At 47.1% G+C, this 21,973-nt stretch overlaps 3 protein-coding genes across 3 annotated transcripts in view; 1 reads left to right on the forward strand and 2 right to left on the reverse strand.

The window, feature by feature from the left end:
• Positions 1 to 21,973, reverse strand: part of LOC134815899 (cilia- and flagella-associated protein 53-like) — an 889,273-nt gene that overhangs the window by 645,037 nt on the left and 222,263 nt on the right. The window lies entirely within an intron of this gene.
• LOC134815896 (probable ubiquitin carboxyl-terminal hydrolase MINDY-4) overlaps positions 1 to 21,973 on the reverse strand; it is a 623,521-nt gene that overhangs the window by 373,556 nt on the left and 227,992 nt on the right. The window lies entirely within an intron of this gene.
• Positions 289 to 21,165, forward strand: LOC134815664 (uncharacterized). Its single transcript, XM_063824220.1, has 12 exons — positions 289 to 436; positions 570 to 650; positions 937 to 1,077; positions 1,194 to 4,051; positions 5,756 to 5,878; positions 7,224 to 8,223; positions 8,374 to 8,623; positions 8,708 to 8,890; positions 9,324 to 9,472; positions 15,165 to 15,426; positions 15,543 to 15,626; positions 21,042 to 21,165. Exons 1-10 carry the CDS (start codon positions 338 to 340, stop codon positions 15,312 to 15,314), a joined length of 5,034 nt encoding a protein of 1,677 aa, XP_063680290.1. The 5' UTR covers positions 289 to 337; the 3' UTR covers positions 15,315 to 15,426; positions 15,543 to 15,626; positions 21,042 to 21,165.

Below are 21,973 nucleotides of genomic sequence, written 5' to 3' on the forward strand. Positions count from 1 at the left end.
CCGATTCTCAATCAGGATTCACCAAAAAACAACCACTTTACAAGGGTTTTATGGGATTATTCCAAAACCTGGTAGTAAAAAACTAGGGTCAATAGTTTTTGATGCTCAGATAAAAAGCATCTGGTAAGTCTCAATCTCAGCAAATAAATTTACAATTATCAATAATATGACGACCAAGCATGTCATACTTCATATGCCTCCTCTTATATCTGACAGGGAAAGCAAAAAATATGCTCAAAAGAGCAATTTTATTGAAACATTTACCATTGATTCAATACAAACAGTGCAGGTAACGTTAAGATATGCTAAGCATGTCCCTCGAAGTGAAGAAATCGTCATGGCACCAGCTACTGCACAATTGGTACAGCTCACCATCAGCTCGGAACTTGCTCGGAGACAGCACATCCCTGTTCCTGACATGCTACCAGCAGCGGAGGTTAATTTGTTGCTTATTTGTTTAATACTTAACTGTAAATTATTTTTGGTTTTATAAACCATTCATAATATGCATTTGGCAGTTTTTGCCACAAATTACTTATTACTAGCTAATTCCAGTGATCTTCTTTTAGATAGTAGTCGAAGCTGGACGATCATTCACCATGGCTGCTGAGGAAGAGGCTTCAAGACTTTCAACAGATTGTTCCAGACAAGTAAGTGAACTGATTAATGTCCTTAACTCGTTTATAAAATAGAATGATTAGTATTGTCTGGTTGTCATTACAAAATGATTTTGATTTGAGGATGTTTTGATAAAATGTTGTTTAACGTTGGAAACCTTTTCGACCGATTGTCTTAACTGCGTACCTTGGTTTCTGATACAATAAACTGCACGTGTTATAATGAATCGTTATATCAAACCACACAAGAATGTCAGTTATGCTTCTAGCAAAGCCCTGGGGTAAGATTGACAAATGTGACAGAAACAAATCTATGCAGGTGCGCAGTCTGACCAAAGATTTGAATCTTGCTGGTAGCGATCTGATGAGTGTTAGTCATGCTCTTCGCACTGATCAATCTGTTGCTTTACGCACTGCCCTCCGTGACTCCTGCTTCCAGTATAATTTAACTGTTATGAAGGTATTGTTTATAACCCCCCCCCCCCCTCCCCCCATATTATTTATTATGTACTCTTCATTAAATTGTACTTACGAATATGTAACAGTTTGATTTACATTCCAAACTTATTATTTCAGATATTGTTGTCACTAGATGGTCAAAAGATCAAAATAATCAAAAGTTGCGGTGAACAGCTAGTTGCAGAAATACACTCTATTCCTCATACCTGTGGCAACATGAAAACTTTGGTTCCACTCTTCAAACATTTCATAGAAGATCTAACTCAATTTTGTTACAGAATCACAGATTACCATAAAGAAATAAAGGACAAAAACACCAGGGCAACTGTGGAACAAGGACTGAAGATTATCAAACGTACGCCGACAGTCATATCAAATATTTTGCAAGACCGGGGCAGGAGATCTGTAATTCAGACAGACAGTCAGCTGAACGAGAACATTAAAACTTTTGTGACCACAGTTAGGAATATGCTGGGCGCTTTAAACACAATAGATGTGGAATCAGCTACAAGATACTTGGAACTTGTGCTCCACGCCAGTATCGCAGTCGCTGGGGAAACTTCGTCCAAGAGGAGGAATATCATCAGCACAATTTGCAGCAAGATCATTAGAGTAAGATCTGAACTTGCAAAGTTATTCGCAGTTACAAGTCAGTCAAGTCAGTCTTGGAATGTCATCAACCAGCTCTCCAACCAGATGGGGGAACAGTTCTCCGAGTTAAACAGAATCCTCTCACAGACCTACAAATCATGCGAGCAAACCACTGAACAGTTCAAACCACTGGTAAATCTGAGAGAGGCTGCTCAGAGATCTTATGTACAAAACGATCCTGAATTGGAGAAATACATAGAGAGATTTAAACAGCATGCGAACAGGCTGATTGATATCACGGAATATGCAGTTGAGGTCAGTAAGGAGGATGATGACAACATTTTGGTACTACAGAGAATTGCTGCTGATATAAGCATCCTTGGCCCGAAAATCATTGCCTGTGCTTTATCTGTTCACGCCCATCCTAATGAAAATGTAACTCTTGCTTTCATGAATGCAATGTGTAACGAGTGGTCTAAAGTAGTTTCCAGACTGTTGGCTCTCATCGACAATTTAACAAACACTGGCGAGTTTCTTAGAGCTTCAGAAAGTCACATTAATAAAGATGTAGCACTCTCTAAACAAGCATTTATCAACCAAGATACTGTCGCTTTACTTCGCGCTGCCAAAGCTATGATCAATAAAGCTCAGAGAGTTTTCCACGTAGGGCAGAAGGAACTTTTAAAATCGACCAGCACCAAATTCTCCTCTCAGCTTGAAGCTGCATTAGCTGATTTGGAACACGTGCTACCGAGGATTATCTCACTAACACAAGCTACAGTTGAGGACTTTAAAGATATAGAATCTCAAGAAGAACTTGCTGGAGTGGCCCATGAAATAGCGCGCGCTGTGCACCAGATAAAGACAGTGGTGTGTGAGGACCAGGGAGATGAAGTAACTACCCAGGTAGATGCTGCTAATAGACTGGCATCTGCTCTCAGGGGAGACACTGGCTTCTTTGATATCGGGGTTCAGACCTACTCGGAAGATATCACCAGTAATGGCACTGAACCCCCCGATATCTTGCTGCAGTTTGCTATGAAGGACGACTCTTTAGATCCTGATGACATTAACAAGCTTGTTGGAGTGAAGGGTATTAGAAAACCCCCAGCTTCTATTAACGATGCTATAATCTGCCTGGCAGATCTCATCACCACCGCTATGAACGGGGAGACGGTAGAAAGTTGTATTTCAGTCCTGACTGCTCACTGCGGTAGGATAAAGGAGTTAAGTCAGCAGTGTCACAGCCTCTCTGATAATCAGACCCGGCTCAGAACCATAGATTTCCTGGTTAAAGAAATGAACAAACTGACCCCAAGTGTTAACGACGCAGCCAGGAAAACTGCTAGCAATAACAAAAACGCAGTAGCGATAGAAAACCTGCGGTGGAGTGCTCGTCATTGGGCTGACAGTGTGATAGTTCTGGGTAAAGCATATGATGACTTTGGGTTGGGACCCAGTTCCAGTCATCAAGCAGTGAAAGTTCCCTCAATGAACGGTCTAATATCAGCGGCTACATCAGGTGACAAGGACATGACAGAGGCAGAGCTAGACTCCTTATCTCTCAGAACAACTAAGCAGATAGACCTTGCTACCTACTGTTCTGCAGCGTGTCTCAGTTCCACAGTGGCACAGCAGATAGACAATACTTCAGGGGAGTTGGAGGACGTGTTCAGTGAAATGAGTAGAACCTCCCAGGCTCTGGCTCATTGCCAAGACGACGTTACACTGTCTTATCTGGAGCACGTGTGCGCGCAATGGCAGGAACTGTACTTACAACTGTGTACTTTGGTGGCTGATAACCAACCTGATACTATACCAGACGAAACGGAACTAGGCATACCACCCTCTAAAGTTAACATAGCTATCGAGCAACTTATTTCCTCTGCTAAATCTGGCAATCGTCCAAAAGTTCAGGTTCTGGGTAACTCTCTGTCAGCCATGACAACTAAAATGAGGAGAATATCCAGACCTTTTGATGAGTCTAATGAGTATCCTGAGTACCAGCGAGATTACATTAACGAGGTTAACGAGGAGTTGATGAACATTACTCCTGAGGTTATTAAGTTTGGTCTGCTTGTTGCGGCTGACACTCATGATAAGGATTTCTGTTCTCAACTTGATGCTTACGGAAAGGAATGGGTAGATAAAATGATCAGCTTGTCAAATGCTCTGGAAATGATACCAGAGATGAGTAATAACAGCAAGGACGATGCAATGGAAGCTGTAAGTCTAGAGAGTGAAGAATTGAACGTAGAGCTTGATTCAGTGACAGTGGAACTTGAAGAACCGCCTGAATCTGCGCCGGTACACACAGACAAAGAGAGAAAACACAACCATCACCCTGAGGACCTCCACCAGCCAATCAGAGCTGCTGGTTACAGGCTAGTCCCCCTTTCTGTGCTTTCTGGGGGGGGGGGGGGGGGGGGGGGGGGGGGGGGGGGGGGGGTACTGTGGGTGGTAGCTGGTCACATGCTAGTCCCCCTTTCTGTGTTTTCTGGGGGGGGGGGGGGGGGGAGAGAGGGGGTACTGGGGGTGGTAGCTGGTTACAGGCTAGTCCTCCTTTCTATGCTTTCTGGGGGGGGGGGGGGAAGAGGGGGTACTGGGGGTGGTAGCTGGTTACAGGCTAGTCTCCTTTCTATGCTTTCTGGGGGGGGGGGGGGGAAGAGGGGGTACTGGGGGTGGTAGCTGGTACAGGCTAGTCCTCCTTTCTGTGCTTTCTGGGGGGGGGGAGAGGGGGTACTGGGGGTGGTAGCTGGTTACAGGCTAGTCCCTCTTTCTATGCTTTCTGGGGGGGGGGGGGGGGGGGGGGGGGGGGAGAGGGGGTACTGTGGGTGGTAGCTGGTCACATGCTAGTCCCCCTTTCTGTGTTTTCTGGGGGGGGGGGGAGAGAGGGGGTACTGGGGGTGGTAGCTGGTTACAGGCTAGTCCTCCTTTCTATGCTTTCTGGGGGGGGGGGGGAAGAGGGGGTACTGGGGGTGGTAGCTGGTTACAGGCTAGTCCTCCTTTCTATGCTTTCTGGGGGGGGGGGGGGGGGAAGAGGGGGTACTGGGGTGGTAGCTGGTTACAGGCTAGTCCTCCTTTCTATGCTTTCTGGGGGGGGGGGAAGAGGGGGGTACTGGGGGTGGTAGCTGGTTACAGGCTAGTCCTCCTTTCTATGCTTTCTGGGGGGGGGGGGGGGGGGAGAGAGGGGGTACTGGGGGTGGTAGCTGGTTACAGGCTAGTCCTCCTTTCTATGCTTTCTGGGGGGGGGGGGGGGAAGAGGGGGTACTGGGGGTGGTAGCTGGTTACAGGCTAGTCCTCCTTTCTATGCTTTCTGGGGGGGGGGGAAGAGGGGGTACTGGGGGTGGTAGCTGGTTACAGGCTAGTCCTCCTTTCTATGCTTTCTGGGGGGGGGGGGAGAGAGGGGGTACTGGGGGTGGTAGCTGGTTACAGGCTAGTCCTCCTTTCTATGCTTTCTGGGGGGGGGGGGGGAAGAGGGGGTACTGGGGGTGGTAGCTGGTTACAGGCTAGTCCTCCTTTCTATGCTTTCTGGGGGGGGGGGGGGGGGGGGGGGGAGGAAGAGGGGGTACTGGGGGTGGTAGCTGGTTACAGGCTAGTCCTCCTTTCTATGCTTTCTGGGGGGGGGGGAAGAGGGGGTACTGGGGGTGGTAGCTGGTTACAGGCTAGTCCTCCTTTCTATGCTTTCTGGGGGGGGGGGGGAAGAGGGGGTACTGGGGGTGGTAGCTGGTTACAGGCTAGTCCTCCTTTCTATGCTTTCTGGGGGGGGGGGGGGAGAGAGGGGGTACTGTGGGTGGTAGCTGGTTACATGCTAGTCCTCCTTTCTATGCTTTCTGGGGGGGGGGGGGAGAGAGGGGGTACTGTGGGTGGTAGCTGGTTACATGCTAGTCCTCCTTTCTGTGCTTTCTGGGGGGGGGGGGGGAGAGAGAGGGGGTACTGTGGGTGGTAGCTGGTCACAGGCTAGTCCCCCTTTCTGTGTTTTCTACTTGGCTATCTTAGTTAACAAGTTGTTACTTTAAAGTCACTTTAAAGTTGATAGCAAAATTTAAAAAGTGTGATGCTAGCTTGATTTGATAAGAATTGTTCAGGTTAGTACGGCAGGGAACGATAATGGAGGAGGGGAATGAACTGAGGGAGATAAAGTCAATCACCACTAAGTTATGTGACTGTCTGCAAGTGCTCAGTTCAACGCACACTGATGTCAATGAGAGGTTTCTACATGGTTTATACCTTTATAAATAGGCAATCACATTACTCCTGCTTCGAGTACAAAATGTAATGGTTAAAGGACAATCGTTGAGATATTACTTTTAACAAAAAATCGAACGATTTGGCGTTTTAGAAGTTTAACAACAATAAGTAGCCCCCGGCCCCCCTAGTGTTACTCGGTATACCCCCCTCCCCCGGCCCCCTAGTGTTACTCGGTATACCCCCTCCCCCGGCCCCCTAATGTTACTCGGTTATACCCCCCCTCCCCCGGCCCCCTAGTGTTACTCGGTATACCCCCCCTCCCCCGGCCCCCCTAGTGTTACTCGGTATACCCCTCCCCCGGCCCCCCTAATGTTACTCGGTATACCCCCTCCCCCGGCCCTCTAGTGTTACTCGGTATACCCCCCCGGCCCCCTAGTGTTACTCGGTAAACCCCCCGGCCCGCCCTAGTGTTACTCGGTATACCCCCCCCCCCCCGGCCACCTAGTGTTACTCGGTATACCCCCTCCCCCGGCCCCCTAGTGTTACCCGGTATACCCCTCCCCCGGCCCCCTACTGTTACTCGGTATACCCCCCTCCCCCCGGCCCCCTAGTGTTACTCGGTATACCCCCCTCCCCCGGCCCCCCCTAGTGTTACTCGGTATACCCCCTCCCCCGGCCCCCTAATGTTACTCGGTATACCCCCTCCCCCGGCCCCTCTAGTGTTACTCGGTATACCCACCCGGCCCCCTAGTGTTACTCGGTAAACCCCCCCCCCCCCCCGGCCCCCCTAGTGTTACTCGGTATACCCCCTCCCCCGGCCCCCTAGTGTTACTCGGTATACCCCCCTCCCCCGGCCCCCTAGTGTTACTCGGTATACCCCCCCTCCCCCGGCCCCCTAGTGTTACTCGGTATACCCCCTCCCCCGGCCCCCTAGTGTTACTCGGTATACCCCCTCCCCCGGCCCCCTAGTGTTACTCGGTATACCCCCTCCCCCGGCCCCCTAGTGTTACTCGGTATACCCCCTCCCCCGGCCCCCTAGTGTTACTCGGTATACCCCCTCCCCCGGCCCCCTAGTGTTACTCGGTATACCCCCTCCCCCGGCCCCCCTAGTGTTACTCGGTATACCCCCCTCCCCCGGCCCCCTAGTGTTACTCGGTATACCCCCTCCCCCGGCCCCCTAGTGTTACTCGGTATACCCCCTCCCCCGGCCCCCTAGTGTTACTCGGTATACCCCCTCCCCCGGCCCCCTAGTGTTACTCGGTATACCCCCCGGCCCCCTAGTGTTACTCGGTATACCCCCCCCCCCCCCCCCCCCCCCCCCCCCCCCCCCCGGCCCCCTAGTGTTACTCGGTATACCCCCCTCAGGTATGAGATGGAGGACACAGTGGATCAGGTTAAAGGAACAGTAAACCAGATTTTGCTGATGAGACCTGGTGATCTAGAGGATTCTGTGGAGGACTGGCTGCACTCCATCAACAGTGTTACATCTCATCTGGACACATTCCTTAAACCTCTCCTTGACATTGTCAGTTCTCCTAAAAACAAAGATGTGTTCTCCACGTCGGCAGAGAGGATAACTAAACTAGTGGAATCTGTCACTGAAATAACATCAGATCTGCAACTTGGCGTGTATCTGAAGCTGATAACCAACGAGAAGGAGAGAGACGGGGTGGAGCTGGTCAATGTGACGCAGGATCACGTGAACAAGATGACACCTGCGTTATGTGACGCTATACAAGTTGTCACTTCCAGACCTAATGACACCCTGCAGAGGACCAAGTTTGAAGCTATCAAATACCAATGGGCAACTAAGTTTAGACTTCTCAACATTGCAATAGGTGACATTTTGGGGCATCACAGCTCTTTCCCTGAGTTTGCAGACAGGAAGGATTGCTGGGTTGTTGAGGAGGACATGGAGAGATTGCTCACCTCAGTGTACCTCATATCAGATAAACTAATAGAGTGTGATTACAAGGACTTAGTGTTTAAACACATCAACAAGTTAAGAGAGCTGCAAGGTTCAATGAGCAGTGTTCATTTAATGGACCCAGCCCAGTACATGCTGCTAAAGACGGATATAACATTTGCAGTGTACTGTATCCACAGTGCGGTTATTACTACATGTAGTGCGGTTACTGATCTAGTACCTGAGTTACCTGCTGACCTGGCGGACTCTATTGAGTGTGATCCTGGGACACTGTCTGATACAGCAGACCATGCTATAGATATGATAACAACTATCTCAGACAGGGTGGAGGCTGAGGGAGGGGAGGCTGAGGACCAAGAGAAGGTTCAGAAGATGAGGATCCTATCTTCTTCCCTCATTGAGACACTGGTTCTTATATCTGATCAGCCGTCAACTGAGGTAATGTGAGATACGCTTCATTATCTTTATACTCTGCTCTCATAATTTTTGAAATCATTGTATTTTCAATTAATTGATAATGCGTTTTATTCGAGCTCGAACATAAATATTATGGTCCTCTAAATAAAACGTATCATGTTGACTGTTCAGGTGCGACTAGAATACAAACAGTGTTATGTAGACTGGCTGTGTCAAGTAATGGAACTGGCTAAAAAGACATCATTTGAAGCTCTCAAACCCCGGAACATACTGATTGATGACGTCATTAAGAGTGATGACGTCATTAAGAGTGGTGACGTCATTAAGAGTGATGACGTCATTAAGAGTGGTGAGGTGATGCAGGATAACGGACATGAGGAGGACATAGCAATAATGTACCGTGATGTTAACACTTGTAGTGGTAGTCCTGGCTCAGATAGGAATGAGGAGGACATAGCAATAATGTACCGTGATGTTAACACTTGTAGTGGTAGTCCTGGCTCAGATAGGAATGAGGAGCACATAGCAATAATGTACCGTGATGTTAACACTTGTAGTGGCAGTCCTGGCTCAGATAGGAATGAGGAGCACATAGCAATAATGTACCGTGATGTTAACACTTGTAGTGGCAGTCCTGGCTCAGATAGGAATGATATGAGATGCAGTACTTTTAGATCCGAACTATCTGGTAGGTTATCTTTATTTCTGTAATTACTAACTGTACACTCTTCAGACTACAACCCATGGCACAAGAAACTCGGAAATAAAGTTTCATTCCCTCGTCTCTGAGGTGAAATTTGGCAAAAAGATGAAATCTGAAAATGTCCTACCGGTAGGACATTTTCAAAATTTTCCTTTCATCAAAGTTTTCTCCGGATATTCGGCTTCCAGTACCTCGATGGTGACTTGTGTCACTCACACTGACCTCACTAATTGGTCACAGGTCAAAAATTCAGTCAAAACCGTTCAATTTCGGTCAAGGAAACGGCACAAAAGCTACCAGGTCAGGTATAAGTGATACCTTACTTATGAAAGCGACTTATGTGCTTCTTTGAATTAAAGTTCTTCGATTAAACTTGTCTCTGCAAACCCAAAGTTAATCCATGATTACCTTGTGTCAGGATCTCAGACGTTTTCGGAACTACACTTCTCAGAAGAAGAAGGAAACAAGACCCCAGAACCAACTTTCAGTGCATCTCTTAATGGGAGGGAGGAGAGGGGGCGGAGCCATTATGTTAACTTGCAGTACCACCAGGGATACCAGCAGGAGGTAGGTTAACTTGCAGTACCACCAGGGATACCAGCAGGAGGTAGGTTAACTTGCAGTACCACCAGGGATACCAGCAGGAGGTAGGTTAACTTGCAGTACCACCAGGGATACCAGCAGGAGGTAGGTTAACTTGCAGTACCACCAGGGATACCAGCAGGAGGTAGGTTAACTTGCAGTACCACCAGGGATACCAGCAGGAGGTAGGTTAACTTGCAGTACCACCAGGGATACCAGCAGGAGGTAGGTTAACTTGCAGTACCACCAGGGATACCAGCAGGAGGTAGGTTAACTTGCAGTACCACCAGGGATACCAGCAGGAGGTAGGTTAACTTGCAGTACCACCAGGGATACCAGCAGGAGGTAGGTTAACTTGCAGTACCACCAGGGATACCAGCAGGAGGTAGGTTAACTTGCAGTACCACCAGGGATACCAGCAGGAGGTAGGTTAACTTGCAGTACCACCAGGGATACCAGCAGGAGGTAGGTTAACTTGCAGTACCACCAGGGATACCAGCAGGAGGTAGGTTAACTTGCAGTACCACCAGGGATACCAGCAGGAGGTAGGTTAACTTGCAGTACCACCAGGGATACCAGCAGGAGGTAGGTTAACTTGCAGTACCACCAGGGATACCAGCAGGAGGTAGGTTAACTTGCAGTACCACCAGGGATACCAGCAGGAGGTAGGTTAACTTGCAGTACCACCAGGGATACCAGCAGGAGGTAGGTTAACTTGCAGTACCACCAGGGATACCAGCAGGAGGTAGGTTAACTTGCAGTACCACCAGGGATACCAGCAGGAGGTAGGTTAACTTGCAGTACCACCAGGGATACCAGCAGGAGGTAGGTTAACTTGCAGTACCACCAGGGATACCAGCAGGAGGTAGGTTAACTTGCAGTACCACCAGGGATACCAGCAGGAGGTAGGTTAACTTGCAGTACCACCAGGGATACCAGCAGGAGGTAGGTTAACTTGCAGTACCACCAGGGATACCAGCAGGAGGTAGGTTAACTTGCAGTACCACCAGGGATACCAGCAGGAGGTAGGTTAACTTGCAGTACCACCAGGGATACCAGCAGGAGGTAGGTTAACTTGCAGTACCACCAGGGATACCAGCAGGAGGTAGGTTAACTTGCAGTACCACCAGGGATACCAGCAGGAGGTAGGTTAACTTGCAGTACCACCAGGGATACCAGCAGGAGGTAGGTTAACTTGCAGTACCACCAGGGATACCAGCAGGAGGTAGGTTAACTTGCAGTACCACCAGGGATACCAGCAGGAGGTAGGTTAACTTGCAGTACCACCAGGGATACCAGCAGGAGGTAGGTTAACTTGCAGTACCACCAGGGATACCAGCAGGAGGTAGGTTAACTTGCAGTACCACCAGGGATACCAGCAGGAGGTAGGTTAACTTGCAGTACCACCAGGGATACCAGCAGGAGGTAGGTTAACTTGCAGTACCACCAGGGATACCAGCAGGAGGTAGGTTAACTTGCAGTACCACCAGGGATACCAGCAGGAGGTAGGTTAACTTGCAGTACCACCAGGGATACCAGCAGGAGGTAGGTTAACTTGCAGTACCACCAGGGATACCAGCAGGAGGTAGGTTAACTTGCAGTACCACCAGGGATACCAGCAGGAGGTAGGTTAACTTGCAGTACCACCAGGGATACCAGCAGGAGGTAGGTTAACTTGCAGTACCACCAGGGATACCAGCAGGAGGTAGGTTAACTTGCAGTACCACCAGGGATACCAGCAGGAGGTAGGTTAACTTGCAGTACCACCAGGGATACCAGCAGGAGGTAGGTTAACTTGCAGTACCACCAGGGATACCAGCAGGAGGTAGGTTAACTTGCAGTACCACCAGGGATACCAGCAGGAGGTAGGTTAACTTGCAGTACCACCAGGGATACCAGCAGGAGGTAGGTTAACTTGCAGTACCACCAGGGATACCAGCAGGAGGTAGGTTAACTTGCAGTACCACCAGGGATACCAGCAGGAGGTAGGTTAACTTGCAGTACCACCAGGGATACCAGCAGGAGGTAGGTTAACTTGCAGTACCACCAGGGATACCAGCAGGAGGTAGGTTAACTTGCAGTACCACCAGGGATACCAGCAGGAGGTAGGTTAACTTGCAGTACCACCAGGGATACCAGCAGGAGGTAGGTTAACTTGCAGTACCACCAGGGATACCAGCAGGAGGTAGGTTAACTTGCAGTACCACCAGGGATACCAGCAGGAGGTAGGTTAACTTGCAGTACCACCAGGGATACCAGCAGGAGGTAGGTTAACTTGCAGTACCACCAGGGATACCAGCAGGAGGTAGGTTAACTTGCAGTACCACCAGGGATACCAGCAGGAGGTAGGTTAACTTGCAGTACCACCAGGGATACCAGCAGGAGGTAGGTTAACTTGCAGTACCACCAGGGATACCAGCAGGAGGTAGGTTAACTTGCAGTACCACCAGGGATACCAGCAGGAGGTAGGTTAACTTGCAGTACCACCAGGGATACCAGCAGGAGGTAGGTTAACTTGCAGTACCACCAGGGATACCAGCAGGAGGTAGGTTAACTTGCAGTACCACCAGGGATACCAGCAGGAGGTAGGTTAACTTGCAGTACCACCAGGGATACCAGCAGGAGGTAGGTTAACTTGCAGTACCACCAGGGATACCAGCAGGAGGTAGGTTAACTTGCAGTACCACCAGGGATACCAGCAGGAGGTAGGTTAACTTGCAGTACCACCAGGGATACCAGCAGGAGGTAGGTTAACTTGCAGTACCACCAGGGATACCAGCAGGAGGTAGGTTAACTTGCAGTACCACCAGGGATACCAGCAGGAGGTAGGTTAACTTGCAGTACCACCAGGGATACCAGCAGGAGGTAGGTTAACTTGCAGTACCACCAGGGATACCAGCAGGAGGTAGGTTAACTTGCAGTACCACCAGGGATACCAGCAGGAGGTAGGTTAACTTGCAGTACCACCAGGGATACCAGCAGGAGGTAGGTTAACTTGCAGTACCACCAGGGATACCAGCAGGAGGTAGGTTAACTTGCAGTACCACCAGGGATACCAGCAGGAGGTAGGTTAACTTGCAGTACCACCAGGGATACCAGCAGGAGGTAGGTTAACTTGCAGTACCACCAGGGATACCAGCAGGAGGTAGGTTAACTTGCAGTACCACCAGGGATACCAGCAGGAGGTAGGTTAACTTGCAGTACCACCAGGGATACCAGCAGGAGGTAGGTTAACTTGCAGTACCACCAGGGATACCAGCAGGAGGTAGGTTAACTTGCAGTACCACCAGGGATACCAGCAGGAGGTAGGTTAACTTGCAGTACCACCAGGGATACCAGCAGGAGGTAGGTTAACTTGCAGTACCACCAGGGATACCAGCAGGAGGTAGGTTAACTTGCAGTACCACCAGGGATACCAGCAGGAGGTAGGTTAACTTGCAGTACCACCAGGGATACCAGCAGGAGGTAGGTTAACTTGCAGTACCACCAGGGATACCAGCAGGAGGTAGGTTAACTTGCAGTACCACCAGGGATACCAGCAGGAGGTAGGTTAACTTGCAGTACCACCAGGGATACCAGCAGGAGGTAGGTTAACTTGCAGTACCACCAGGGATACCAGCAGGAGGTAGGTTAACTTGCAGTACCACCAGGGATACCAGCAGGAGGTAGGTTAACTTGCAGTACCACCAGGGATACCAGCAGGAGGTAGGTTAACTTGCAGTACCACCAGGGATACCAGCAGGAGGTAGGTTAACTTGCAGTACCACCAGGGATACCAGCAGGAGGTAGGTTAACTTGCAGTACCACCAGGGATACCAGCAGGAGGTAGGTTAACTTGCAGTACCACCAGGGATACCAGCAGGAGGTAGGTTAACTTGCAGTACCACCAGGGATACCAGCAGGAGGTAGGTTAACTTGCAGTACCACCAGGGATACCAGCAGGAGGTAGGTTAACTTGCAGTACCACCAGGGATACCAGCAGGAGGTAGGTTAACTTGCAGTACCACCAGGGATACCAGCAGGAGGTAGGTTAACTTGCAGTACCACCAGGGATACCAGCAGGAGGTAGGTTAACTTGCAGTACCACCAGGGATACCAGCAGGAGGTAGGTTAACTTGCAGTACCACCAGGGATACCAGCAGGAGGTAGGTTAACTTGCAGTACCACCAGGGATACCAGCAGGAGGTAGGTTAACTTGCAGTACCACCAGGGATACCAGCAGGAGGTAGGTTAACTTGCAGTACCACCAGGGATACCAGCAGGAGGTAGGTTAACTTGCAGTACCACCAGGGATACCAGCAGGAGGTAGGTTAACTTGCAGTACCACCAGGGATACCAGCAGGAGGTAGGTTAACTTGCAGTACCACCAGGGATACCAGCAGGAGGTAGGTTAACTTGCAGTACCACCAGGGATACCAGCAGGAGGTAGGTTAACTTGCAGTACCACCAGGGATACCAGCAGGAGGTAGGTTAACTTGCAGTACCACCAGGGATACCAGCAGGAGGTAGGTTAACTTGCAGTACCACCAGGGATACCAGCAGGAGGTAGGTTAACTTGCAGTACCACCAGGGATACCAGCAGGAGGTAGGTTAACTTGCAGTACCACCAGGGATACCAGCAGGAGGTAGGTTAACTTGCAGTACCACCAGGGATACCAGCAGGAGGTAGGTTAACTTGCAGTACCACCAGGGATACCAGCAGGAGGTAGGTTAACTTGCAGTACCACCAGGGATACCAGCAGGAGGTAGGTTAACTTGCAGTACCACCAGGGATACCAGCAGGAGGTAGGTTAACTTGCAGTACCACCAGGGATACCAGCAGGAGGTAGGTTAACTTGCAGTACCACCAGGGATACCAGCAGGAGGTAGGTTAACTTGCAGTACCACCAGGGATACCAGCAGGAGGTAGGTTAACTTGCAGTACCACCAGGGATACCAGCAGGAGGTAGGTTAACTTGCAGTACCACCAGGGATACCAGCAGGAGGTAGGTTAACTTGCAGTACCACCAGGGATACCAGCAGGAGGTAGGTTAACTTGCAGTACCACCAGGGATACCAGCAGGAGGTAGGTTAACTTGCAGTACCACCAGGGATACCAGCAGGAGGTAGGTTAACTTGCAGTACCACCAGGGATACCAGCAGGAGGTAGGTTAACTTGCAGTACCACCAGGGATACCAGCAGGAGGTAGGTTAACTTGCAGTACCACCAGGGATACCAGCAGGAGGTAGGTTAACTTGCAGTACCACCAGGGATACCAGCAGGAGGTAGGTTAACTTGCAGTACCACCAGGGATACCAGCAGGAGGTAGGTTAACTTGCAGTACCACCAGGGATACCAGCAGGAGGTAGGTTAACTTGCAGTACCACCAGGGATACCAGCAGGAGGTAGGTTAACTTGCAGTACCACCAGGGATACCAGCAGGAGGTAGGTTAACTTGCAGTACCACCAGGGATACCAGCAGGAGGTAGGTTAACTTGCAGTACCACCAGGGATACCAGCAGGAGGTAGGTTAACTTGCAGTACCACCAGGGATACCAGCAGGAGGTAGGTTAAAGTTAATCCATTATTCTATTTAAAATATATTTATTGTAAGTCACTATGATTGTAAGGTCTTAAGGTAATTGTAATATATCCTTAGTAACTAGTACCTAGTACTTAGTAACTAACATTGTCCAGGGATCACAAGAAGAATACAGTGAAGAAGAAATGCCATTAAAAATAGAGGGAGACAGTGTACAGGGAGACAGTCTGCACGGTACAGACAGTCTGTTTGAGAGGAACAGTACCCAGGAGGAGGAGGAGGGTGAGGGTGAGAGTGTAGGGTGAGGGTGAGGGTGAGGAGGAGGGTGAGGGTGAGAGTGTAGGGAGTAGCAGGTGCTCTACTCCTGTTATGATACACCCTCTTCAGTTGGAGTACTCAGAGGATCCCACCAACACGGTAATGGCGCTACTTAGTACTACTACTCATTATGCATATCAGTTAACCTCAAGCAGTCCACATAATGAGTTTGGTTCACCTCAGTTTCATACCATGTGATGTAAACTTTATTGCAGGCTGTTCTAAGCGATATAGCTTCAGTGATGAGCGACCAAGAACCCACCACCGAGTCAACCGATACTGTCGACTCTTCAATAAGGGTACGGTATTCTTAGTAGCTTTTAAATTATGAACTCACTAAAACCCCCCCCCCCCCAACTAACTAACCAACCCCCACTAACTAACTAACTAACTTACTAACTAAGCCCTCCCTAATAAACTAAACCCCCCATAACTAACTCACTAAACCCCCCCCCAACTAACTAACCAATCCCCACTAACTAACTAACTAACTTACTAACTAAGCCCTCCCTAACTAACTAAACCCCCCATAACTAACCAACCCCCACTAACTAACTAACTAACTTACTAACTAAACCCTCCCTAATAAACTAAACCCCCCATAACTAACTCACTAAACCCCCCCCCCAACTAACTAACTAACTAACTTACTAACTAAACCCTCCCTAATAAAACTAAACCCCCCCATAACTAACTCACTAAACCCCCCCCCCCCCCCAACTAACTAACCAACCCCCACTAATACTAACTAAACTATAACTTACGAACTAAACCCTCACTAAATAAACTAAACCCCCCATAAACTAACTACTAAACCCCCCCCCCCCCCCAACTAACTACCATATCCCCATAACTAACAAGTCTAACTTACTAACTAAGGCCTCCCTAACTAACTAAACCCCCAGTAGACAACCAACTCCCACTAACTAATGTAAGACTAACTTTACTAACTAAACCTCCTAATTAAAAACTAACCCCTCCATACAACTCACCTAACCCCCCCCCCAAACTACTAACTCTAACTTAACTTTCCTAACTAATCCTCCCTAATAAACTATACCCCCGCTCCACATAATAATCTCACTTAAACCTCCCCCCCCCCCCCCCCCCCCCCGCCCCCCACCCCCCCCCCCCCCCGCCCCCCCCTCCCCGCCCCCCCCCCCCCCTCCCTCCCCCCCCCCCCCCCCTCCAACTAACTAAACCAGAACCCCCACTAACTAGATCTAAATAATCCTTACTAAACTAAACCCTCCACTAATAAATAAACCCCCATAAACTAAACTCACTAAACCCCCCCCCCCCAACTAACTAAACCAACCCCTACTAACTAACTAACTAAATGGTACTTATAAAGCATAAACCCTCCCTAATAAACTTAACCCCCCAGTAAACTAACAACTAAACCCCCTCCCCAACTAAATGCCTCTTAGACTATATCTTAGACTTTACTAACTATTAACCTCCCTAATAAACTAAAACCCCCCATAAACTAACTCACTAGAAACCCCCTCCCCCTAACTAACTAACAACCACCCACTAATAACTAACTAACTTACGTAACAAGCGCCCTCTCCTAATAAACGTAAACCCCCCGATAAGCTAACTCATAAAACCCCCCCGCCCCCATCCCCCCCCCCCCCCCTCCCTCAATCTAACTTTAACCAACCCCACTAAATAAACTATACTAATTACTAAAGACTAAGCCCCCCTTTCCCTAACTATACTGTAAAACCCCTCCCATAACTAACTAAACCCCCTAAAGTTATCTAACCCCCCTGACTAACCCCCAGCTCATTCATTATATATAACCACATTATAAATGGATTTCACGTTCTCCATTAGGGGACCCCCCCCCCCCCTTCTCATTGTGACAAAATAAACTCATCACACTTTCAAAATAACAGTTAATTTTAGTGTAGAAATCAAAGGGTATTATCAGAATAAGTTAATTACAAAATTATTGGTTCATCTACTTAACTAACTTAGTTGTATCAAAAATTTAAATAACTCCCATTTCATAAGCTCAAAGTTTTTATGGTTACAAATTACAGTAGAACCCCGATTAAACGTACAGTTTGGGGAGAAGGAAAATAGTTAGTCTTGTCACATGGTCACATGGTCACATGGTCACATGGTCACATGGTCACATGGTCACATGGTCACATGGTCACATGGTCACATGGTGGTCACATGGTCACATGGTCACATGGTCATGTCACATGGTCACTACTAATGTTAATCACTTCCTAATTAGCCTCCTCTAATCTCCTCTTTATCTGCCCGATACTACCCTCTGTTAGGAGGGACTCTATCACTGCTTTGTCGATGGCATCACTCCCTACCCTCTCCTGAAAGTTAAATAGTAAATAGTGAAACTAACCCCTGTACTTGTCACTGAAACTGAGTCTTAAGAGGAACATAACCCCTGTACTTTGAGGGAGTTGAAGCGAGAAATTTACCTAAAATTTTTGCGAATGAGAAAGTGAATCGGAGTGAAATGACAAAGTGAATCAGAGTGAAATGATAAAGTGAATCAGAGTGAAATGAGTGTATCTTACTGCTGAAGATTTAGTTACTCACAATAACATAGTTGACCCCACTCTCCACCACGGTGAGACTCAGTGTGAGGCCCAGGTGTCGCACTATGTCTCCAACAAATGCATACAATTCAGGACCTTCTATCGTATCGTCAGGGGTGCCCCCCCGCTTCCTACACCCCTGGTTCACGTTAGAATTGTAATGCGACAAAATTGACTGAGATTATGGGATTAAGATTTAACGTGCGTTAACGTTGAAATGCTGGTAAAACAGGAGGGTAAAGTTACCTTGACATGTTTCTGGATGAAATTTGACGAATTCCCATAAAAAGAGCATTTTCCCTAGTCACAAACCTACGTGATCATCAGAGAAAACCACACATATTGCAAAACTAATAAGAACTGCACGGGGATCTTCCGGATTTATTCCTTGACAATTGTTTATTTTTGATTGTCACTTTTTGGCGGAATCTTTTTTCCAGAAATTTATACTCCATTAACAAACCCAAATCCCATAACTTACAACATTACCAAAACTACCCCCACAACCATACTAAACCCACCTTAAACACAAACCTCCTCTATACCCAAACACCCAAACCCCTAACAAACTCAAAACAAACCCCCACCCCCCCACCATATGATACCTCTTTCACATACTCTCACCCCCAACCCCCCACCCAACAAACCACCCTATCATCATCTCACACACTCTTTATACCTAATAACATACTACCTTAATGGTAAGTACAACTTAACCACAATATAACACCAACTCAATAACAAACCACTTATATGATATATAAACCTGTCAGCAACACTACTACTACTAGTACTACAATGTTAGGTTATATAAAACAGCAAACACCTCGGCGGGTGTTATGTCCGTGCAGTCCTTCTTGAGAAATAGGTCCTTCATGAACTTGGAGAACTCCACGTACTCAAGGTAGCCGTTCTTATCTGTGTCATAATGGAACCAAACCTGGGAGAAATGTAGGTTACCATCGTTACCACGCATGGTCCGTGCAATATTCACTTGGTAGAAGTGTAACTACTAGGGTTGCGAAAAAGGGGAGGAATGTGTAAAGGGTGGTAACCTATGGTAACCATGGTAACCTATGGTAACCTGTTGTAACCCCATTACCTGCATGTGTAAAGGGTGGTAACCTGTGGTAACCTATGGTAACCTGTTGTAACCCCCATTACCTGCATGAACTCGGTACTGGTGAGTATCTTGTTTCTGAGGTTCCTAAAGTCCACTCCCTCCCCTGACCCTCCTCGGCACAACATCAGACACTTCATCTGCCACCTTATACCAACACTTACTTTAGTACCTACTTCTCGCGGAATAAAGAACGGAAAGTTCTGCAAGAGAGAGGGGACCCCCCCCTCCCCCCCACACAAGAGACAAGTATTTAACGTGTTTTGAATACTAAAACTCAGAATAAGACGGATTGAGAGAGAGAAGTGACGAAATTATAGTAGCTGTTTAAAGCTCCTTTGCTACGTAAACTAAAATATCTTTAAAGAAAGATAGAACAAGAAATATGGCCGTATTTCTTGAGTGGAATCAGTGGATGGCCGCTCAATTTTCCGATCCAAAATGCAGATGGTGTGTAATGGTGTGTAATGGTGTGTAATGGTGTGTAATGGTGTGTAATGGTGTGTAATGGTGTTTAATGGTGTGTAATGGTGTGTAATGGTGTGTAATGGTGTGTAATGGTGTGTAATGGTGTGTAATGGTGTGTAATGGTGTGTAATGGTGTGTAATGGTGTGTAATGGTGTGTAATGGTGTGTAATGGTGTGTAATGGTGTGTAATGGTGTGTAATGGTGTGTAATGGTGTGCAGGTAGTGTTGTGTAATGGTGTGTAATGGTGTGTAATGGTGTGTAATGGTGTGTGATGGTGTGTAATGGTGTGTAATGGTGTGTAATGGTGTGTAATGGTGTGTAATGGTGTGTAATGGTGTGTAATGGTGTGTAATGGTGTGTAATGGTGTGTAATGGTGTGTAATGGTGTGTAATGGTGTCTCATAACCATGGTAACCTGTGAGATGGTGTCTCATATCATATAACATATCGAGCAATTCTATTTATGCGACCTGATGCTTATAGCTTATGCAAGCTGACATGGATCTGTACATAATACTGACGAAATAAAGTGCAAAATATTTACATATCCGCCACTAGACTATATCTTCCGTGCATGGTGAAAATTGACATTTTGCTTGATCAGTTTGGCGTCGCGAACCAACAGTAACCAATCCAGAATATCGCGCAAAATAACTTTGCGGATATTACCATAGCAACTAAACGACCAGCGACAACAGCGACAAAGAGCGAGGCGAACAAACTTGCGCGGACGCAATCTACCATGAGTCATGAATCGGGGTAAAATAGTAAATATCTTATATTTAAAAGTAGTCGTGACTTGATTTAATTGAATTAGCCGGTAAATACCTCTTATTAAACCATACAAGCAGCTTGTTATAAAACCTGATACCCGTCGCTCTGAGATCTTGGGTTCCATATTGATGAATTAAACATTTAGCACTTGCAGTTAAGTTAAACACTTAACACTTGAATAAACTGAATTACCTACACATTTCCACTTATCTTATTGGTGCTAATTATAGTTAATTATTATAGATAATTATTAGGGTTATCGAATAGTTCGGAAAATATCAACCAAATATACGGTATTTGGTAGTATTTGGTAGTATATATCTGGTATTCGGTTACATAATAGCGGATACTATCATATACCAAATATGCAGTGAAAAACAAACGAATGTCAAGTGAAAAAAGAAACTAAGCACCATTAAATTAATTCGTATAATCTAATATAATAACGATGGTAGCCTAAAGTAAGTTTAACGTTATGATTGAAAGCTAAGTGATCATGTAAATGACATAATATTGGCATATTGCCAATATTGCGTCAGCCGCTTATTACTGTCACATTCCTTTGGAGTCTTTCTTCTTTGGCACAAAACACATATTTTGGACTAATTTTGGTTTCTTTCGTTAAAAAACAAGCCATTATTAAACCAGTCTTCATTTTGTATAAATATGGTTAATTGTATAGTTTTAAATTTGGTAGAATATTGTTTGTATAGATACAGTAGATACAGGAACATGTATATAATAATAGTTTGAACCCCCCCCCCCCCTCAGATGCTAGAAGAGGAGTTAGCTCCCTGGGAGGTGACACACAACAGTCTGTTAGCCACCACCAAGATACTAGTACAACAGTTCACTCTTGTAAGGGACACTGTAGTAGCTCAACCCAACACTAGGTCAGTTTACTAGTTAGCAGGGAGGGTTTCATTATATTTAGCAGGGAGGGTTTCATTATATTTAGCAGGGAGGGTTTCATCATATTTAGCAGGGAGGGTTTCATCATATTTAGCAGGGAGGGTTTCATCATATTTAGCAGGGAGGGTTTCATTATGTCATATTTAGCAGGGAGGGTTCCATCATATTTAGCAGGGAGGGTTTCATCATATTTAGCAGGGAGGGTTTCATCATATTTAGCAGGGAGGGTTTCATCATATCATATTTAGCAGGGAGGGTTTCATCATATCATATTTAGCAGGGAGGGTTTCATCATATTTAGCAGGGAGGGTTTCATCATATTTAGCAGGGAGGGTTTCTTCATATTTAGCAGGGAGGGTTTCATTATATCATATTTAGCAGGGAGGGTTTCATCATATTTAGCAGGGAGGGTTTCATCATATTTAGCAGGGAGGGGTTCATCATATCATATTTAGCAGGGAGGGTTTCATCATATTTAGCAGGGAGGGTTTCATTATGCCATATTTAGCAGGGAGAGTTTCATCATATTTAGCGGGGAGGGTTTCATTATGCCATATTTAGCAGGGAGGGGTTCATCATATCATATTTAGCAGGGAGGGTTTCATCATATTTAGCAGGGAGGGGTTCATCATATCATATTTAGCAGGGAGGGTTTCATTATATCATATTTAGCAGGGAGGGTTTCATTATGCCATATTTAGCAGGGAGGGTTTCATTATATCATATTTAGCAGGGAGGGTTTCATCATATCATATTTAGCAGGGAGGGTTTCATCATATCATATTTTTGCA

Source organism: Bolinopsis microptera, chromosome 5 (assembly GCF_026151205.1).
Source record: "Bolinopsis microptera isolate Bmic1 chromosome 5, MBARI_Bmic_1.0, whole genome shotgun sequence".
Classification (NCBI taxonomy): Eukaryota; Metazoa; Ctenophora; class Tentaculata; order Lobata; family Bolinopsidae; genus Bolinopsis; species Bolinopsis microptera.